At 44.3% G+C, this 20,742-nt stretch overlaps 2 protein-coding genes across 3 annotated transcripts in view; both read right to left on the bottom strand.

Annotated features, from left to right (window-relative positions):
• TM6SF2 (transmembrane 6 superfamily member 2) overlaps window positions 1-7,090 on the bottom strand; it is a 31,475-nt gene extending 24,385 nt beyond the window's left edge. Inside the window, exon 1 of one of the 2 annotated variants that reach the window (XM_039333032.1) lies at window positions 6,818-7,090. In XM_039333032.1, the coding sequence (XP_039188966.1) occupies window positions 6,818-7,047 (230 nt within the window). In that variant the 5' untranslated portion in view covers window positions 7,048-7,090. The remainder of the gene's footprint in view (window positions 1-6,817) is intronic. The other variant, XM_039333031.1, reaches the window with a different exon arrangement.
• Window positions 7,091-10,855: 3,765 nt separating this feature from the next.
• Window positions 10,856-20,742, bottom strand: part of SUGP1 (SURP and G-patch domain containing 1) — a 30,417-nt gene continuing 20,530 nt past the window's right edge. The window contains exons 10-14 of the mRNA XM_039332998.1: window positions 20,544-20,721; window positions 18,570-18,676; window positions 17,011-17,156; window positions 14,760-14,889; window positions 10,856-11,948 (exon numbers count right to left, since the gene is read on the bottom strand). Coding sequence (XP_039188932.1) covers window positions 11,922-11,948; window positions 14,760-14,889; window positions 17,011-17,156; window positions 18,570-18,676; window positions 20,544-20,721 — 588 coding nt within the window. The 3' untranslated portion in view covers window positions 10,856-11,921. The remainder of the gene's footprint in view (window positions 11,949-14,759; window positions 14,890-17,010; window positions 17,157-18,569; window positions 18,677-20,543; window positions 20,722-20,742) is intronic.

Raw genomic sequence — 20,742 nt, 5'->3', positions numbered from 1 at the left:
TGGATCACCGTCTTGGAGATACTGTAGTAATGGATCCATGCACTGGACTAGATGTTCTCTAAGGGACCCATCCAGTCCTTATGTTCTATGTATCTGTGTCAGAGAAGAGAATCAGTTTGATGTAGTGGTTAAGGCTCCAGGCTAGAAATCAGGAAACCATGAGTTCTAATCCGGCATTAGGCACAAAGCCAACTGGTTGATTTTCAGCCAGTCCCTGGGAAGGACGCAATGGCAAACCATTGTGAATGCTCCAACACTGGAAGTCTTTAAGAAGAGATTAGACAGCCATTTGTCTGAAATGGTATAGAGCAGGGGGTGTCAAACTGCCGGCCTGCGGGCTGGACGCGTCACATGGAAGCCGCGCCCACCCCATTGCCGACAATGGCAAAACCGGCCCAATACATTGTGCAACGTCACGTGACCTCACGAGTTTGACATGCCTGGTATAGGGTTTCCTGCCTGAGCAGGGGGTTGGATTAGATGACCTCCAAGGTCCCTTCCAAGATTATTATTATTATTATTATTATTATTATTATTACTATTACTACTATTATTATTTCTGAACTCTTGCCAAGAAAACTACAAGGACCAGCCCAGGCAGTTGCCAGGAATCAGTACTGAGTCAAAGGCATTAAAAAAATGTTAAGGAAAGGCTGTTTTGACTAGATGTCAAAGGCTGAACATTTGAGGAATTTCTCCCTCTAGGGTCATTTGCACAACCCTCTCTTGATAACCAGGTTTAAAAAATGATGGGCCCCTCCCCCTTGCTGTGTTAGAGCCTTGTAGCTTTGGGACAAAAACCCTCTGCAAGAAATCAGACTTCAACTGCTGAGCCTACTACAAAACAGTGAGCTGCCTCTTAAAAATCTCTAAGTTCCATAAATAACAAGATGACACACTATATTGCTGAAATACATTCTGCATATATTGCTCTATGGCCTAAGATATAATGAAAAGCTTAATAAATGCATTAATTTTACAGCAGATATTATTTATCCTATGGATGTTTCATACGTTAATTAATTTGGGGTTATGCTTAGTTCATTTTAATTACTGTAACATACTTAGGGATTTTTTTTTCTTCATTGCACAATTATTTAATGGAGGTATCGTAGGAGGAGAGCTGTGCTATTTATGATAGCCAAAGTATCAGCAAGAATCTGAGAGCACCATCTTTACCAGTTAACAACTTTTCTTAAAGGCATCAACTTTCACGAGCTGCAGCTCTCAAAAACTTGTTTTTTTTTAATAAAATATATCAGTTAGAAAAGCTGCGACCTGATTCCTCCTGAACAAAAATGATTCTGGTTTAATAATTCACAAAATGAAATTCAATGGTGAAAAAAGCAAGGTTCTACATTTAGGCAAGAAAAACCAAATGCACAAGTACATCATAGGTGGCACCATGCTCAATAGTAGTAACTGTGAGAGGGACCTCGGAGTCCTAGTAGACAATCACTTAAATATGAGCCAGCAGTGTGCTGCAGCTGCCAAAAAGGCCAACACAGTGCTAGGCTGCATTAACAGAGGGATAGAATCAAGATCATGTGAAGTATTAATACCACTCTACAATGCCTTGGTAAGGCCACACTTGGAATACTGCATCGAGTTTTGGTCACCACGATGTAAAAAAGATGTTGAGACTCTAGAAAGAGTACAGAGAAGAGCAACCAAGATGATTAGGGGACTGGAGGCTAAAACATATAAGGAACGGTTGCTAGAATTGGGTATGTCTAGTTTAACGAAGAGAAGGACAAGGGGGGACATGATAGCAGTATTCCAATATCTCAAGGGCTGCCATAAAGAAGAGGGAATCAAGCTATTTTCCAAAGCACCTGAAGGCAGGACAAGAAACAACGGGTGGAAACTAATCAAGGAGAGAAGCAACCTAGAACTAGGGAGAAACTTCCTGACTGTGAGAACAATTAATCAATGGAACAGCCTGCCTCCAGAAGCAGTAAATGCTCCAAAACTGGAAGTTTTTAAGAAGAGACTGGACAGCCATTTGTCCAAAATGGTGTAGGGTTTCCTGCCTGAGCAGGGGGTTGGACTAGATGACCTCCAAGGTCCCTTCCAACTTTACTACTACTACTACTACTACTATTATTATCTCATTTAGCAACCATTCCCAGTTACAGTGATGATGCTAAAGTGACTTTTTGACCAGCCCTCACATTTGCAACCTTCACAGGTCTGTAAAGCAAGACTCAAGTAAGATCCTAACTTGTGAACCTTGTAACCTTTGAATTTTTAACCTGGTTATTTTTACTTGTAAGTTTTAACTTGTTTTTAACTCTTGTTAAAACTGTTCAATCTATAATTTTATTCACGTACTTATCTGGTTGCATTCTGCTGTTATAAAAGTGACTTAGGTGAGATGGGCTGTATAGAAATTTAATAAATAAATAAGCACAGGTGTGGTTTCACTTAGTGACCGCTTCACTTAACAACAAAGTTACCAGTCTCAATTGTGTTCGCTAAATGAGGACTATCTGTTGAACTTGGTCGTCCAACTTTTTGGCTTGCCTGGACCACAATGAGTGAAAAGGAATTGTCTTGGATCGCATATAAAATGTATATTGTAGTTATTTTGTGTATGTATATGTATGTATATATGTGTGCATGTGTGTGTGTGTGTGTGTGTGTGTGTGTGTGTGTGTGTATCAAACTTCCTTTATTTTTTATTATTTTGTGGGGTCACATTACTAGCATGCTGTTAGACATACCTGCTGTAGATGGTTTTCTTTTATATTTCACTGTGTGGACAAATAAAAATATAGGTAATCCTCGACTTACGACCACAACTGAGTCCAAAATATATGTTGCTAAGTGAGACATTTGTTAAGTGAGTTTTGCCCCATTTTACTACTTTTTTTGCCCAGTTATTAAGTGAATCATTACAAGTGTTAAGATAGCCACATGGTTGAAAAGTGAATCTGGCTTCCCCATTGAATTTCCTTGTCAAAAGGTCGCAGAAGGAGACCCAGGGGACACTGCAACCGTCATAAATACGAACCAGTTGCCAAGCATCCGAATTTTTGTAACCATACGAATGCTGCAATGGTGGTAAGTATGCAAAATGGTCATAACTCGCTTTTTTCATTGCTGTTGCAATTTTGAATGGTCACTAAACAAACAGTTGTTAAGTCGAGGATTACCTGTAATATAAACAGACAACATTAGGCCTGTGCCTCTGTACAGGTCATCAGCACCTCCATTCTCAGGCTGGAGAAATCTATAAAATTGCAGGACGCTGTGTCAGTGTGCAAGTTCTGTCAGAGACACGGCAGGGTCCAAAGGGCGGCTGAGTTGTCCACTCCAATCCATCTATGCAATATCCAGCTGAGTTAAGCCGGTTGTTCGAAAATTGGCAACTCGTGGTCACACAGGCTGCTCGTGTCAGCCCCAAATATTTAGCTACCCAAAACAAAATTTAAGATGGCGGTCCCTCCCCAGAGGGAAGGGTACAGAAGCTGGAATGGGCTGGCAGCTGATCCCTTCTTTGAAGAGGGGGAGGGATAGTGTTCCTCCCTGGAACTAAAATAAAGCCTTGCTGATCAGCACTGAGCTGATGGATTGAGTGAGCTTGTGGACTAGAAACTTGGAATGTTGGATTATGGGCTACTCTGGACTACCAAGATTCTCCTCCCAGAATGTTTCCTTCTATGGAAAAATTCAAGGGGAATTCAAGGGGATGGAAAATTGAAGGGAACTGTGGAATTAAATTTGTTAATGGGGCTTTTTAAGCATGCTGGCTGGGGAATTCTGGGAGTTGAAGTCCACACATCTTCAAATTGCTAAGGCTGAGATTCAATGCATTAATGCAAGCTCAGGCACTCATCCAGATGAGGATTTAATACAGGGATAGCATTTTTATACGGCTACTTCAAAAGTGCTCTTTTTTTCTTTCCTTTTGTTTTAAAGAAGGGGAGGTTATCATATCTTTTAAGGCAGGGGTGTCAAAGTGCTGGCCCGCAGGCCGGATGCGTCATGCCGAAACCGCACCCACCCCATTGCTGGCAATGGAAAAAAAGTTGCGTTACGTCACATGAAGTTGCGAGTTTGACACTCGTTTTAAGGATTGCAGCGAATGACTTCATCACCTCCAAAGTTTTAGGTCCTAATTTTGCTCCTGAAAGCCTCCAATAATAAACCACCATAAACATAGCAACCTTTTGGCCACACCTACTGTGGGGCAGCCCAGGGGGGCAAGAAAGGGTTGCATTTGTGTTGCATGATGTCATTCCTAGGCGGTATTTTTTATTTTTTTATTTCTGTATCCCCAGCCTGGGTGCCACGCAAACATATCCTGTGGGTAGAAATGAAAGCATTTTGGGAAGAGACACGCTGCCTTTTCAACCTTAGAAATGCCCTCAGTGTCAAGCTGTAGATAATAATATAAAATTGGAGCTATCGCTGCCTTGCCTTCCTTTGGAATTGCTCTACACCCCCAATGGGCAAATTGCCACAGCATAGATTGGCTGGCAGACCCCAGAATGTATTTTTAGGCACAATCATTAACAATTCCCCTATTTCTTGCCAACGGAGGCCAGGATCCCTGGCAAGCCTGCTTGAAAAGAAGCAGTGAAACTAAAGATCAAATGGATCGTCCTCGTCTACAATGGCGTTTCGTTAATAACTACATATTGCTCAACTTTCAATTCAAACCCTGCCACTGAATCCTGGGTGTTCCTGGGAGTTGATCCCTGGATTTGAACTAGACTCTTGCTCTATGGTCAAGGATGCTGAACCACAAGGCCCTCCCTATTCACCAGGGCAGTGCACAGCTATCCCGTAGAAAACAGTTATTCACTTAACATCTGTCCAGTTTAACCCTGAGAGTGCCTGGAAAGAGCAGTCCAAGGTACCTTCTTGTGACCTGACCATTAGTGATCCCTCTACCAAACCACCTGGTTTTGACCTGCTTCCCTCCGTCTGGCCAAAACTGAACACAGTTAGGTGTGATACTTCAAATACTTTGGCCACCTAATGAGAAGGAAGGACTCACTGGAGAAGAGCCTAATGCTGGGAAAGATTGAGGGCAATAGAAGAAGGGGACGACAGAGAATGAGGTGGTTGGATGGAGTCACTGAAGCAGTAGGCGTGAGCTTCAATGGACTCCAGAAGATGGTAGAGGACAGGAAGGCCTGGAGGAACGTTGTCCATGGGGTCGCAATGGGTCGGACACGACTTCGCAACCAACAACTACAGGTGTGATACTGGAAGAAGGGTCTCTGCTCTGCCTCAGTGGGGATGGAAAGATTCGCCTTGTTGCGACTGTGATGCTGATACGTTAAACTATTAAACACTTGGAATACTGCATCCAGTTTTGGTCACTGCGATGTAAAAAAGATGTTGAGACTCTAGAACAGTGGTTCTCAACCTTTTTAATGCCGCAACCCCAACTGGTCGTAAGTCGAGGACTACTCAACCGGTCGTAAGTCGAGGACTACTCAACTGGTGCAGCACCGTTTGCAGAATGGGACTTTTGGCGGGCTCAGCAGGGCAGAGACAGCCTGGACAATTCCTATTGGCTTTGGAAAGCCAATAGAATTAGACTTTATTCAAGAGAGTCTATTCTATTGGCTTTCAAAAGCCAATAGAATAAAAGGGGGTAGCACAGCTAAGGAAAAGGGGGGGGGGAAATGGCGGACTGCGTTATTTGGCAACCCCCGTGAAATGGTCGTTCAACCCCAAATGGGGTCCCGACCCACAGGTTGAGAACCACTGCTCTAGAAAGAGTACAGAGAAGAGCAACAAAGATGATTAGGGGACTGGAGGCTAAAGCATATAAGGAATATTTGCTGGAATTGGGTATGTCTAGTTTAATGAAGAGAAGGATGAGGGGGGACAGGATAGCAGTCTTCCAATATCTCAGGGGCTGCCACAAAGAAGAGGGAGTCAAGCTATTTTCCAAAGCGCCTGAAGGCAGGACAAGAAGCAACGGAGATCAAGGAGAGAAGCAACCTAGAACTAAGGAGAAACTTCCTGACAGTTAGAACAATTTGCGCTGTGACTTTTTGATGGGCAGTTTGTGAGTCACAGCAAGGGAGAGGCAGTTGGAGAACATTATCAGATTGAGGGAGACACAAATCTGGAGATTTTAAAGGAGGTTCAGCCTGCTGAAAATTCAAAATTTAGGGGTTTCCCCCTCCCCAGTGGTGGTTTTAAATAGGATCATCAGGATCACTTATACCAGAAGGAAAGAAGGCACTGGGACAAAATGGGCAGTCAAAATTGTAGCTATGTCAAGCAGGGCCCTATTATTATGATTGTTATTGTTACTATTCTTATGCAAAACATCTTTCCCTAATGGCATTAAATTTTAAACTATCTCATTTAACACACACACCATTAAACTCCTTGCCTTTAAACACACTACTTTACATTTTAAAGCACAGAAATACAGTAAAACAAAACAGCAGCTTTAAATCAGGGTAAAATTGGAATTAAAGCTGTTGAAAGCTACTAACTAAAATGATCAAAAGTCAGGAGTTTTTTCAGGCTTATTTAGAAAACAGTCCACCCCTACAGGGAGGGTGTGCCTTTGCCAACAACCTAACATGGCCATGACAGGGCACTATCGAGGGCACTGATGGCTCCACATGGTTTCCACCTTTGCAAATTCTCTTTTGCTCTTTATCCTGTGTTCCCTTCCCACAATTCAACTTGTGACAGTCACCCAGGTGTGTCAAACCTTTAAAGCCCTTCTTTCTGATCCCCAGAAGTCGTGGGTCAGGGGGAAAGGGTCAGGGGAGGGGAAAAAAAATCCCGGGTCAAATCCGTGTTCTTCTTGCCTCGTTCACACGGTACGTACCTCTGCAAGGCGGCTATGGTGTTCAAAAGATAGAATAACGGGAAGGCGGAAAGGAACAGGCCGACGGCGGCCCAAAGTGGATGCAGCCGCATGTTCAGCGGCATGGAGAGCAGACCTGGAAGAAGAGGGTCGTGGGAATGGGCGACCAGCGGGCGATCGCTCCAGCAGAAAAGGGGCAATCGGCCAAGCGACGGGTTCCCGGTAGTAACACAAAGCTCCCCGCCGCTCATGCGTTCCTCTCGCCCAAAAAGAAAGGGGAAAAAAAGAGGGAGAGGATTTTTTTTTTTCCTATCCAAAGGTCGTGACTGTTGGCAGCTTTCTTGCTCAAGCGATCCCAGGAAAAGCGCGAGGAGAGCGGCGCACCTCTTAAAAGGGCAAGGCACACCTTTGTTGGTTCTTCCGCCCCCATCCCACCCCGCCACCCCACCATCCCGTTGACCATCGTGGATTTGGCCTTCCTGCAAACCGGCTTGGAAAGCGCAGGGAACTCTTTAAAAAACGGGGGAGGGGGAGGATTTCGCGCGTTCTCCCGGGGTTGGTTTGAACAGCAGGAGACGCTCCAGATGATGCCTTGCCAATAGGGTCAATTACCAGCAGAAACGCGCTTTGCCAAGTGTGGCTCAACCTCTGGCTGGCATAACACAGCCCTAGCAGCGGGCCTCCCCACTCCCCAGAGCTAAGATTTGCGTAATTAGCTGCAAAGTCCAAAACAAACATGCCTGTGTGGCTTCACGTGGTCAAAAATGTCCTTCTGTCATTAAGACGTTTCGAATTCAAGCGTTCAGCAAGTCAGGCTTGCAAGCCGGGGTTAAGAATGAGGCATAGAGCCTTAGTGGCAAGACAGCCCTAGAGGTCATCCAGTCCAACCCCCTGGTCCAGAGGTAGGCAACCTTGGCTCTTTTATGACTCGTGGACTTCAACTCCCAGAATTCCTGAGCCAGCCATGCTGAGCGGAAAGGGAGAGGTTTCCAAGCTGAGCCATGCTGACACAGGAATTCTGGGAGTTGAAGTCCACGAGTCATAAAAGAGCCAAGGTTGCCTACCCCTGCCCTAGTCACTGCTGGATTTGCTACAGCATCTCTGGTAGAAGACCCACATTTAGGAACAACCTGTCTTCTTTTTCAGGGTCATCACCAGGTGTATATTTGCTCTGCTGCTGTGCTTACTGGCAGGGATTGTTGATAGGGTTGCAGCTGTAAATCAGGCCTGTGTTAAAAATACTTAACTGAAAAAGGGGAGCTGGCAGAGCTTTGCCTATTAATCCATCATTTCCAGTACAAACTTCCCGTTTCAGCTTTGTTGTGTTGGCAGATTGCTTTTAAAGCAGTGGTTCTCAACCTGTGGGTCGGGACCCCATTTGGGGTCGAACGACCGTTTCACGGGGGTTGCCAAACAAGGCTGTCCGCCATTTTTTTCCCTTTTCTTTGGCCATGCCCCTGCCACCCGGTGATGTATAAGTGGTTGGGGGTCACCACAACATGGAGAACTGTATTATGGGGTCACGGCATTAGAAAGGTTGAGAACCACTGTTTTAAAGGTATTGCAAAAAAAAAAAAAGCCAGAAGACAGGATGGGTTGCAAATCAATTTTTAAAAAAGGAAAACCTGCATGGTTATAAGCTGGTTAGCTTTAGATTATCCTATAATGCTTTTCTGACTCTGAATTTAGAACAGCGATTCTAAATTTCTCCAAGGGAGAAATCTGGGCACATCCTGGGGATAATGGAGCAATTTGTAATTGCTTATTTGCGAGGTGAGGATCCATTTTGGGATTGCTGTGGCTGAGACTCTTGCGTAAAACTAGTCTTTTTTTTTTAAATGGGCATATTATTATTTGAGGAAAAGACATAATTGGCTCCCACAATTTAAGAGCCAGTGTTTTACAGAATACATTTTAAGGCCTTGCATCTGTTATCTCATCCCAAATCAGTAATGCTGATTTTCCTCATCAACTGTTTTGTTAATTGTTTTTATGTTGTATGATGATGAGCAGAGTCATTTTGAATTGGACAGACTTACAAATCCAGTGCATGGAATTAAAATAAAATAAACTCTTTTTGACTTATGTTTCCAAATAGTCCTCGACTTACGATCACAATTGGGACAATTTTCATTGCTAAGTAAAGTGCGCCTGATTTTACGACCTTTTTTTGCCAGTGTTTAAGCGTAATTCCGTTAAGTGACCGCCCGCATTGACTTTGCTTGTCAGAAGTCAGCTGGGAAGGTCACAAATGGTGATCACATGACCCCGGGACTCTGGAATCATATAAATACATGCTGGTTGCTAAGTGCTTGGATTTTTATCATGTGACCATTGGGGATGCTGCAATGATCGTGTGAAAAACTGTCATAAGTCACTTTTTTCAGTGCCGTTGTAATTTCAAATGGTCGCTAAGTAAATGTTGTTAAGTCAAGAACTGCCTGTATAGAAAGCTGCTTTCAGACCAACCATTGGTTCTGCTTAGTATTTTCTACACCAATAAATATAAAGCATAAATACAATGGTCTTGCCTTTTCCTGCCCCAGAAAACGTGAAAACTGCTATCAAAAAATAAGAAGAGATGAAAATTAAATCCAGTGGGATGCTCATGTGCTTATAAGAAGCTGGTTTTCCCACATCTAAAAAAATATTATGAATGTAATCGTTATTTTTTTTAAAAAAATTCTTCATCTTGCAAGGGTACAGAGAATTTTGTTCTGGTTAGCAATTGGGACGTTTGTCAAGAGCAGAATAGCTTAAATTCCCCTCGAGGATTTTAGATAATTTCTATAAAGAACAGCAGTCTCAAGGAGAGAAGAAAAATATAATTTGAATCCTGAGGGATGCTTGTATTTGTATAGTCACATTTTGATAACGGGATTGTGGAACATCAAGTAATCAAAGACAAAACAATGGATTTTTTGAGAGAGAGGTTAATTATTTTCTTGAGGAGGGAGTAAGGGTAACAAGGGGGAGGGGCTTATGGGTTTTTACATCTTGAAATTTAAAAGTTGTAGGTGGCCTGAAGTCATTCTGATTTAGGCAGCCATATAAATTTGTTTAATAAATGCACAAACAGCTGAATATGCACCATTGAAAGATGAACAAGTAACGGATAGGGAGACGGATGACACCAGCAGGATAATGCTGATGTCCTTATGATCTTTCTTAGTGGTCATGTACCACCTCTACCAGGGCCGCAAGTATGTGTGTGACTCAAATGGGGCAGGGCTAGCGCTTGCGTGATACTCGCTAGTCCTGCCCCGTTCTTGTACACAGCGCCCTCTTTCTGTGCCGAGGCATGGCGTCAGACTCTTCGCGCACCAAAACGCAGCAGCATCCCATTTTTGCGCCATGAGGTGCACCGTTGGCTCGTTTTCACGCTGGATCCTCCCAGCAACCAAGAAGAAATTATTGTCCCATCCATCTGTTTTTCCAAGTGACAAAAGCTACGAGATTGTACAGGTCGTCCTCGACTTACAACCATTCATTTAATGACTGTTAAACTTTACAAACGCCTCTGAAAAAAAAAGAGTGTCTTATGACTATGCCTCACATGTATGACCATCAGTGATGTGATTAAAATCTGGATGCTTGGCAACCAACAGGCATTTATGACGGGTGCAGCATCCCGGGATCATGTGATCACCATTTGTGACTTTCCCAGCCAGCTTTTGACAAGCCAAGTCAATAGGGGAAGCCAGATTCATTTAACAACCATGAGATTCCCTTAACAACTACAGTTCTACACTTAGCAACCGTGACAAAAAAAGTCGTGAAATTGGGCACAACTCACTTAACGGCTGCCTTGCCTAGCAATGGAAATTTTGGTCGTAAGTCTATCTGTACTTGCACTGTGGCATACTTGGAAGTATGTCTAGGATCTGGCACCAAGGTTTTCTTGTGTGCATCCCCTCCCAACCTCGGCAGATAAGAAAGTCAATATTTTCCAAACACGCAGTATCGAGAGTCATGTACACACCCATCAATCATGCTTGGAGTTTTGAAAAACTCAGCTCACTGTCAGGACATTCAAAAGAAAAAAAAAACCCGACCTTCTTCACATTTCTCTAGCTTTATTAACATGTTTGGCAAAAGCCCAACTTATCAACTCTACGTCATTAAGATTGAACGAAAATGAAAATAAGCATGGTTTCAGAGCCTATCTGAAGGAACCACCGTCGTTCTGATGTTGGAAGGTCGTGGAAGAGAGAGGGAGGGTTGCCTTGATGGACAGGGCATGTATTTGTGTCAAGAAAAAAAGATTTTGGGTTTTCCCCTTCTCTTAACCTTTCTCCTTTGGGACAGATTTATTAGACTCTACTAAGGAAAACCCTGCTAAAGATATGTTTGGTTTTGGCCTCTGATCTGGTCAAAGAAGCAACTCAAACTTCCTCGCTCTTTGAAGTAACTAAAGAGTGAGAAAAAAGGAGAGCTGATTGTCCTTTAAAACCGAAGGCTGGCCGATACACGCTGGCTATGCACGTTTTCACAAGATTCCCTCAGAACTGGGATAAAAGTGACGCCCTCAAGGAGACCCAATACTCTGTGGTGGTTTGTTCCCCCCATTTGTCCCCCCTTTTCTACGTTGCTGCAATTCAAATCTTGCTCTTTTGAACTGCAGCTGGGATCCCCCCCACTATGTTTGGGGAGCTCTACCTTCCTTATTTCTGCCTGTGCTTCTGCTCACCTGCTATATCCCATCCTGTTATCCTCCCCTGCAGGCCCCACCATCAACAGGGAACAGCAATCCAGACTTTCTATGTTCACGGAGAGAGGGCTTAAAAAAAAAAAACCCACAAAACTGAGTAAAATGAAGATTACGCACCATTTAACAAACATATTTACGCCAATTTTCCCCTTCTCACAAATGGTTGGGTTATGTATGACTTGGGAGCATTTGCTGACCATCTCAGTTCTGACCTGCTCCTTCATTTTCTTTAATGGGATCACATAAAAAGAAAAACATCTGTGGGTGGGTAAACAGATGGGAGGCTAAAGCTGAAACAGTCCTTCTAAATGAAAGAAAGGGGCTTTGTTTTTTAAATAAAATTATCACAGTAAACAATCCGTCACTGGAGGAACAGGGAGTGGGTGGGAGGTGAGACGAAAACACACGGCTGCATCAATAATAAGGACGCCGAGGGTTGTTCTGGAAGAGAAAAGGAGAAAAACAAGTCATCCTGGTAACAGAAGGTCAGCAGAGTCTGAGGCTCAAACCCAAATGCCTTACCTTGAAGTGATCATCACATTGTTTGACATCACTGATGAAACAACCTACATCCTAGTGCAGGGGTAGGCAAACTTGGCTCTTTTATGACTCATGAACTTCAACTCCTAGAATTCCTGAGCCAGCCATGCTGGGGGGAAAGGGAGAGTTTCCAAGCTGAGCCATGCTGGCTCAGGAATTCTGGGAGTTGATGTCCACGAGTCATAAAAGAGCCCAGGTTGCCTACCCCTGTCCTAGTGCCATGTGTGGATACGGCCATCCTAAGTTTGAACTCAAGTGAGAAGCAAAACCAGAGTAGGCCGACGTTCTACCTCCAAGGGGACCTGGTCCACCCACTTCCCCCGAGTAAACAGGCCTTCTCAATTGCAAAACTGCATGGTACCTTCCACAAGTGCAGTTGCTTGCGAAATCAGCGATGCTGCAAATCACCCACTTGGTGGCCAAACTAACTTAATCCAGGAGGGAATCCGGACTCTTATCTTAAATTCTGGAGGCATTCCTCTCATCGCCCTGTCCCTGAAAAGGTGCCCCAAAGTCCAAGGAGTATCCCAACCTATCTATCCTATTCCTCTAGGCTAGACTGAGCACACAAGGTGTGGAATTTCATCTCAAAGGCAGACATCTGAGAAAGAAGGGCCACCTCCTTGATGCGGGATAGGGCACTGTATCTCATCTACTTGAATTTCCACTGGGAAGAAGAGGTAATAGAACAAGCAACATGCTTGCAAGTCCTTGACTTACAACCATTCGTTTAAAGTTACAACAGAGCTGGAAAAAGTGACTTATGACGAGTCGTTCCACTTACGACCATCGCAGCATTCCCCAGAGTCACATGATCAACATTCAGGCCCTCGGCAACCAGCATGTATTTATGTGGGCTGCAGCGTCCCAGGGTTATGGGATCACCTTCTGCGACCTCCCCAGCGGGCTTCTGACCAGCAATCAATGGGGAAACGTGGGCTTGCTTAATGACCGTGTGATTTGCTTAATAACTGCAGTCATTCTCTTAGCAATCACAGCAAAAAAGATAGTTAACATTGTTGCACAACTCAATTAACACCCATCTTGCTTAGTAACAGAAATTCTGGTCCAGTTGTCAATATGCCGAGGGCTACCTGCACAAGTAGTCTCGACTTACAACTACAACTGAGCCCCAACACTTGTGTTGCTGAGCAAGACAGTTGTTAAGTGAGTTCTTCCCCGTTTTACAACCTGTCTTGCCAGAACTGTCGAGTGAATCACTTCGTTAAGTCAGTAATGTGGTTCTTAAGTGAATCTGGCTTCCCCGTTGACTTTGTTTGCCAGAAGATCACAAATGTGATCACACCCGACCCCTGAGATGCTGCAACCGTCCTAAGTACATGCCAGTTGCCAAGCGTCTGAATTTTGAGCCTAGGACCGTGACGATGCTACAATAGTCATGTGAAAAGCGGCCACTCTTTTTTCAGTGTCGTTGCAACTTCGGTCGTTAAACGAATGGTTGTAGGTCGGGGAGTACCTGGAGTCAAGGTTCACCTCAAGAACGAAGAGCAGCAGCAGCAGCCGGTGCACAAACCTGCTACTTTTCGGTGTTACATTTATAACTGTGGTTTGCATGTTCTGTAACACTGTTCTCAACTGCTATTTTTACCGTCCGCATCGTTAACAGGGACTTAACGTTGCGTTATGTATGCAAGATTAAATAGAGGCTGAGCTATAAAGAGAGAAAATGGCTGCATGTAGTTTTGAAGGTTTGGGTCTGAAGGATTTCTCGAATGAGATTTAAATAGGCTAGCAACGCATTGTGTGAGAACAGAATGGAGTCTCTGGGGGAAAAAAAAAACTTGTGCCAGCTGGCTGGCACCATAAGGGGAAGCCCTCTTCTCTGCAACAGATCAGTACACATCCACTAGCTCAGGAGTAGGCAACCTTGGCTCTTTTCTGACTCGTGGACTTCAACTCCCAGAATTCCTGAGTCAGCCATGCTGAGGGAAAAGGGAGAGGTTTCCAAGGTGAGCCATGCTGGCTCAGGAATTCTGGGAGTTGAAGTCCACGAGTCAAAAAAGAGCCAAGGTTGCCTACCCCTGCACTAGTTGGATCCCCTTCCTAAACATTCTTACATGAATTCCTTGTGCAGAGTAAATGGATACAGCATTTTAAGTGATTCACCTTGCCTTTGTGTATTGTAAAATATTCCTTAGGATAAAGTGCTGCAAAGTGTTTTGAAGCAAAAACAGAATATAGTCAATCAGTTACAGTGAAACAAGCAGCCTGTTTAAATAGTCCCTTCAATAATTTTTTTTTTTTTTTGTAGTCAAGGCAACTCAGACCAGGAAATTCCAATGAAAATAAGACAGTCCTGGCATTTTCAGAGTGCGTCAAGAAATTAAAAGTACATCCTTGTCCCTTTGCCTGCTCTGGTGGGGCAGTGGTTAGAATGCAGCATTGCAGGCAAACTCTGCCCGCAGTCTGGAGTTCGATTCTGACTGGCTCGAAGTTGACTCAGCCTTCCATCCATCAGAAGTCGGTAAAATGAGAACCCAGATTGTTGGGGGGGGGGGCAATAGGTTGACATTATAAAACTACCCAGAGAGGGCTGTAAAGCATGATCGTGCACCATGTAAGTATAAACGCTATTATTAATGCTAAACACTATTATTAATGCTCAAATTTATCCTACTTCATATATAAATCAATTGCATCAATTGCATTTCTGACATAGGGAAAAGGGCCCCAAGGGGTGGGGCTTCTCACCAGTGGGTTGGGCCGGAATCTGTAGGCCAACATCATCCTCTTCCGAAAGGCCTCGTACTCATCATCATTCTTGCTCAAATCAGCAGGACGGTCGATTCCAAACCCGGCTCCATCCACAGCTGTCACCCCCCTGGTTGGGAAAAAGCTGTGTTTATTTCTGGGGCACGGATATGAGGAAGCTGCCTTAGACCAGACCTTTTAAGACAGGGTGGATTAAAATCATAGATTCACAGGACTGGAAGGAAATTTGCAGATCCTCTAGTCCAGGGGTAGGCAACCTTGGCTCTTTTATGACTCGTGGACTTCAACTCCCAGAATTCCTGACCTAGCATGACTCAGCTTGGAAATCTTTTCCTTTCCCCTCAGCAAGGCTGGCTCAGGAATTCTGGGAGCTGAAGTCCATGAGTCATAAAAGAGGCAAGGTTGCCTACCCCTGTTCTAGTCCAAGCTAGGGGTCCTTGTACCTTATTACAGACAGTCCTTGACTTACGACAACTGAGCCCCAAATTTCCTTTGCTAATAGCAAGACTGTTGTTTAGTAAGTTTCCCCCCAGTTTATGACCTTCCTTGCTACAGTTGTTAAGTGAATCACTGCAGCTGTTCAGTTAGTAACACAGCTGTTAAGTGAATCTGGCTTCCCCGCTAACTTTGCTTGTCAGTAAATGACAAAAGGGTGATCGTGTGACCCCGGGATGCTGCAACCGTCATAAATATGAGTCGGTTGCTAAGCGCCTGAATTTTGATCGCGTGACCCTGGCGATGTTGCTTTGGTCATTAAGTGTGAAGAATGGTCATAAGTCAGTTTCTTCAATGCTGTTGTAACTTTGAATGGTCACTAAATGAACCATTGTAAGTTGAGGATTCGGGGACTTGCCCTTGGAGCTGAAGTAGGAGCCCCATAACCTTCAAAATGAAGGATGAGAGCCGGAGGGGCTATACTGGAGTGGTGAAGGTGCTGGACTGGCACCAGGGCAGGGTTCCTCAGCCATGGAAGCTCACTGGATGACTTTGGGCCTTTCTTTGTTTCACCACCCAAGTACCTCACAGGATTATTGTGAGGAAAAATAGAAGGTGGAACTATGTACATACCACCCTAAGCAATTTTATGAAATGTGAGGTAAAAATCCAACAAAATATGGGTAGTCCTCGACTTACAACAGGTCTCTTAGCAATCATTTGAAGTTGTGACAGACTGTGCAGGGTTACTTACAACCTACACTTGATGCTTTGATGGCTGGACCCTGTTGTATTTTGGGTGCTTGGCAAACAGACCACAGTTATGGTCCTTTGCAGTATCACCATGTCGTGTGACTACAATCTATGATAATTTTTTGGCCAGGAAAAACTTCTGTTTCTGGCAAAAAAAAAAAAAAAAACAGATTTACTTAATGACTACAGTGCTTAATTAATAACCATGGTGATTCATCTAACAACTACTGCAAAAAAAAACCTTCTAAAATTCTATGTGAACCTGTGGTGACCCACTTAATGACAGGCATGACTTACGACCATTGTTCTGGGCTCGATTATGGCTGTAAGTCAAGGACTAGCTGCAAATACACTTAATTTTTTTTTCCTACACTGGGACACCTTGCTACCAAGCCAAAACGTATGACTGCCATCCCAATCGTGATCCAGTCTCCCCTCCTCCCTTAAAAAAAAAAGAACATTTATAGTGACTCTGGTGTGAGAAGTGGGTTAGCAGGTTACCCCTTCCAAGCAGGTCATCTGAATGACCACTGAGATAGGCCAACTCATGACCGTGGACCTGGCCCATGTGACGCCACCCCTGACTCCTTCCTGTCTGTTCACAGAAGGAAGCAAACATTCCTCCCTGAGACAATGGCACCCACATGAATACAGGGGAAGAAGAAAAAAAAAAAAGATGCTTGTTTTTGTCTCCCCTCTGCAGCTTCTCCTCTCCTTACCATGTGCTGAAATGTCCCTGATTCTCAGCTGTCGACAATCAAACATCTGAAAAGCAAACTAGTCTAAAATTGCCAAACCTGGGCCTTGAACTGCTAAGCCAATATGCCATATTAGAAAGCACATGCTGGTGACGTTACATAAAAAGTAGACTTTATTCTATCAGTTTTGTAACTGTTTTCTTCCTACACTGATGTTCTAAATACTTTTTTTTTTAATCTTAAGTTTTCTAGCTTGTTCGCTGCTCTGTGTGTGTCTGAGCAGAGGAAAAGGGACTTTTTTTTTTCCAAATCAAGAAATAACAAAAGAGGGATCAGACACCTACTTGTTAACAGGAGCTTTGATACCCTGACCATCAGATCCCAGACCATCACCTTCCTTCCAGCCCATTTTCATCAGCATCTGGTAACCTATGTTTTCCACAGTCAGTTTAAATTCTTTATATTCAGAGTAATCAGGCTCACGGCCTTCCTGTGGAGGAAGAAAAGAATAGTTTAAAAAGAAATCATGCAGGAGAATCTGCTTCAAAGCCATTGTTTCTCAACTGTGACAATTTAAAAAGAGGTGGACTTCAATTCCCAGAATTCTCCAGCCAGCAAAGAATTCTGGGAGTTGAAGTCCGCACCTCTTCTAGTTGTCAAGGTTGAGAAACACAGTTCTGAGCTGTCACTGTGGCTGACAAGTGATGTATCCTCCACAACCTTTTTCAGTTCCCTTTCAAGGGTCCATGCCATCTGTCTGAAGGCAGTGAGCCTCACAACAGTGTGAGTAATGCTTCCTTGAGTGGGTCTTCCAGATATTGGGGTTTTTTGCACAATCCTTCAGTTGAAGTACTATTAAGGCAGGAGTATAAAAGAGTATTCTCGAGAGAATAATTTTATATAGCTATTTCCAGACTGCAAAGTTCTGAACAGTTTAGGATTTCTCTAGAGAGGTGGTGCCTGATTACTTTTGGTTAGCTTTCTTTGCTCTTTTTCCAGTTTTGCAGCAGTGCTTTCTGGTGTGAACACACACAACCACGAGGTAGAAAGCATTCTGAATCTGAAACATTTCTAAGTTTTAAGGGGCGCCTTTGAGGTTTAAATGCTGATCCAACTACACTGCCAATATTTTCCATTTCAACTGGTATTCTTTTGAGTCGAATGTCAACCCTTTTGGAGCAAACCACCTTTTTTCAGTTTGAAATGTTTTGCCTATTGCAGTGATGGCGAACCTTTTAGAGACTGAGTGCCCAAACTGCAACCCAAAACCCACTTATGCATCGTCGAGTGCCGGCTGGGTGTGGCCCATTGGGTGGGTGTGGCCCATTGGGTGGGCGTGGCTGCGGTGGTAACAGCAGACTGGGTGGGACTAAAAAGTTCAACCAATCAATTCCAACTTTGCAAGATCTTTTTCTTCCCGCAAGAAGTTGAAATTGACTGATTGAATCCCCCCATTTTTTTTTGCACATGGCAGTGGAGGCCTAAAGCGAAAAAATTTTATAAAACCCAGCTGAAGGCCTAGGACTGGGGCGATGGCACGCGTGCCCACAGAGAGGGCTCTGAGTGCCGCCTCTGGCACCCATGCCATAGGTTTGCCACCACTGGCCTATTGCATGTATCTAATGTAGGGGTCTTCAAACTTGGCCCCTTGATGACTTGTGGACTTCAACTCCCAGAATTCCTCAGCCAGGCACGCGTGCCTGGCTGAGGAATTCTGGGAGTTGAAGTCCACAAGTCATCAAGGGGCCAAGTTTGAAGACCCCTCACCTAATGTATTGCCCAATTTTGTTTCAATCAGGAAGACAGATCCTCTTCCTCCCCCTTCCCAAACCTCCTCCAAAAACATCCAATCACTCTGCGTATGTATAAGATGTCCTAAAGAGAAGGATGCTAAACATTTTACCTTCAGAGCTTTGAAGGTTTCCATAAACTTCTCAAGCTCATCCGGTGGCAGAAAGTCGCCAATGAAATGTTTTCCTCGGCCCATTTGAGTCAGCTGCTCCGCCCATTCTGAAAAAGACCAGGCAGAAAGAGAATTACTTCTCAGCAAGATATTGTCTGAAGAACATACAAAATAGTCCTTGACTTACAACCATTTGTTCGGTGAACGCTCAAAGTTACAACGGCACCGGAAAAAGGGAGTTACGACCGGGCTTCACGCTGACCAACCGTTGTAGCATCCCCGTGGTTACGTGAATCAAAATTCTGACGCTTGGCAACGGGCTCATATTTATGACGGCTGCAATGTCCTGGGGTTGTGATCACCTTTTGTCATCTTCCAAAAAGCAAAGTCAATGGGGAAGCCAGATTCGTTTAACGACGGTGTTACTAACTTAACAATTGCAGTGATTCACCGAACAACTGTGGCAAGAAAGGTCGTAAAATGGGGCAACTGTCTCACTTAGCAACAGAAATATTGGGCTCGACTGTGTTTGTTAAGCCGGGGGCTACCTGTACAGAGTCAATACACACTAAGTCTGTGTATTTTCTGGGATCGGCAACTTTATGTTGGACCCTAGAGAATTTCTTTATAACATCCATAACTCCAGGCACCTGGCTTATAATTAAGGATGGGTAGGAAGTATATTCTAAAGCAGTGGTTCTCAACCTTTTTAATGCCACGACCCCCCCAACCGGTCATAAGTCGAGCACTACTCAACTGGTCGTAAGTCGAGGACTACTCAACTGGTGCAGCACCATTTGCAGAATGGGATTTTTGGCAGGCTCAACAGGGCAGAGACAGCCTGGACAATTCCTATTGGTTTTTGAAAGCCAATAGAATTAGACTCTATTCAAGAGAGTCTATTCTATTGGCTTTCAAAAGCCAATAGAATAAAAGGGAGTAGCACAGCTAAGGAAAAGGAGGAAAAAATGGCGGACTGCGTTGTTTGGCGACCCCCGTGAAATGGTCGTTCGACCCCAAATGGGGTCCCGACCCACAGGTTGAGAACCACTGTTCTAAAGCTTCAAACTTGGCCCTTTTATGACTCGTGGACTTCAACTCCCAGAATTCATAGCCAGCATGCCTAGCTGAGGAATTCTGGGAGTTGAAGTCCACGAGTCATACAAGGGCCAAGTTTGAAGACCCCTGTTCTAAAGCATGGCAACTTGAAAATGGGCGGACTCCAACTCCCAGAATTCCCCAGCCGACATGGGGGAGGGGAAAGTCACAACTGGTGAGTTAAAAGATTTTAGTCCTCTTGCACCAGATTCTGCAGAGCACCGGTTCCCAACCTTTTGGGCCCAGGGACCGGTTTTGTGGAACACAATTTTTCCACGGGCCATGGAGGAGGAGTGTGCAATCTAGATCCTGCGCTCGGGCAGTTTCTCTTGCCTGCTGCTCACCTCCAGCTGTGCAACCCAGTTCCTAAAAGGCCAGGCCCAGGGCTTAGGGACCTCTGCTGTAGAGACAGAAGCTTTATAGGGAACTGCGTTAAGAGTAATAGAGTTAAGCGTTGGGAAAATTCATTGAATATAAAGGTTGGAAAAAACTATGAGAATTGTCTAGTCCAGACATGTAAAACTCACGATGTCACGTGATGTCACACAACGTATCGAGACTGTTTTGCCATTGCCGGTAACGGGGTGGGCGCGGCTTCTGTGTGACGCATCCGGCCTATGGGCCGGCACTTTGACACCCTTGGCTAGTGTATTTTTGGTTTCTAGCAAAAAAAGTATATATCATCCATTGAAAACAATGGATTTGCTTAACAACGGCCACAAAAACATTCATAATGTAGGGCATGGTCACAGCTAACTGCTAGCACAACGTATGACCATAATTCCAGGCTCAATTCTGGTTGAAAATCAAGGCCATCTGCGTTATGTAGATCAAGGTTGAAACGAAGTCTTCACCATCTCCCCTCCAAGCACTAACCACGCGTCTTGTCCATCTCCATGCGCCTCAGCTGGTGCTCCCACGTGCCCAGCTCATTGTCAATTTCCTCATCGCTGTCGTAGCCGGACTGGTGCTCTTTGATTGTCCTCTCCCACATGATCTGCATCTCCTGCATGGCCTGTTTGTGCTTCATGATCATGTCATACATTTGCTGCATCTGTAGAGTAGAGTAGAGTAG

Source organism: Crotalus tigris, unplaced genomic scaffold, assembly GCF_016545835.1.
Source record: "Crotalus tigris isolate CLP2741 ecotype Arizona unplaced genomic scaffold, ASM1654583v1 scf7180000024471.848039, whole genome shotgun sequence".
Taxonomy (NCBI): domain Eukaryota; kingdom Metazoa; phylum Chordata; class Lepidosauria; order Squamata; family Viperidae; genus Crotalus; species Crotalus tigris.
The sequence above is the reverse complement of the archived record's forward strand: the minus strand, read 5'-3'. Positions and strand labels throughout refer to the sequence as shown.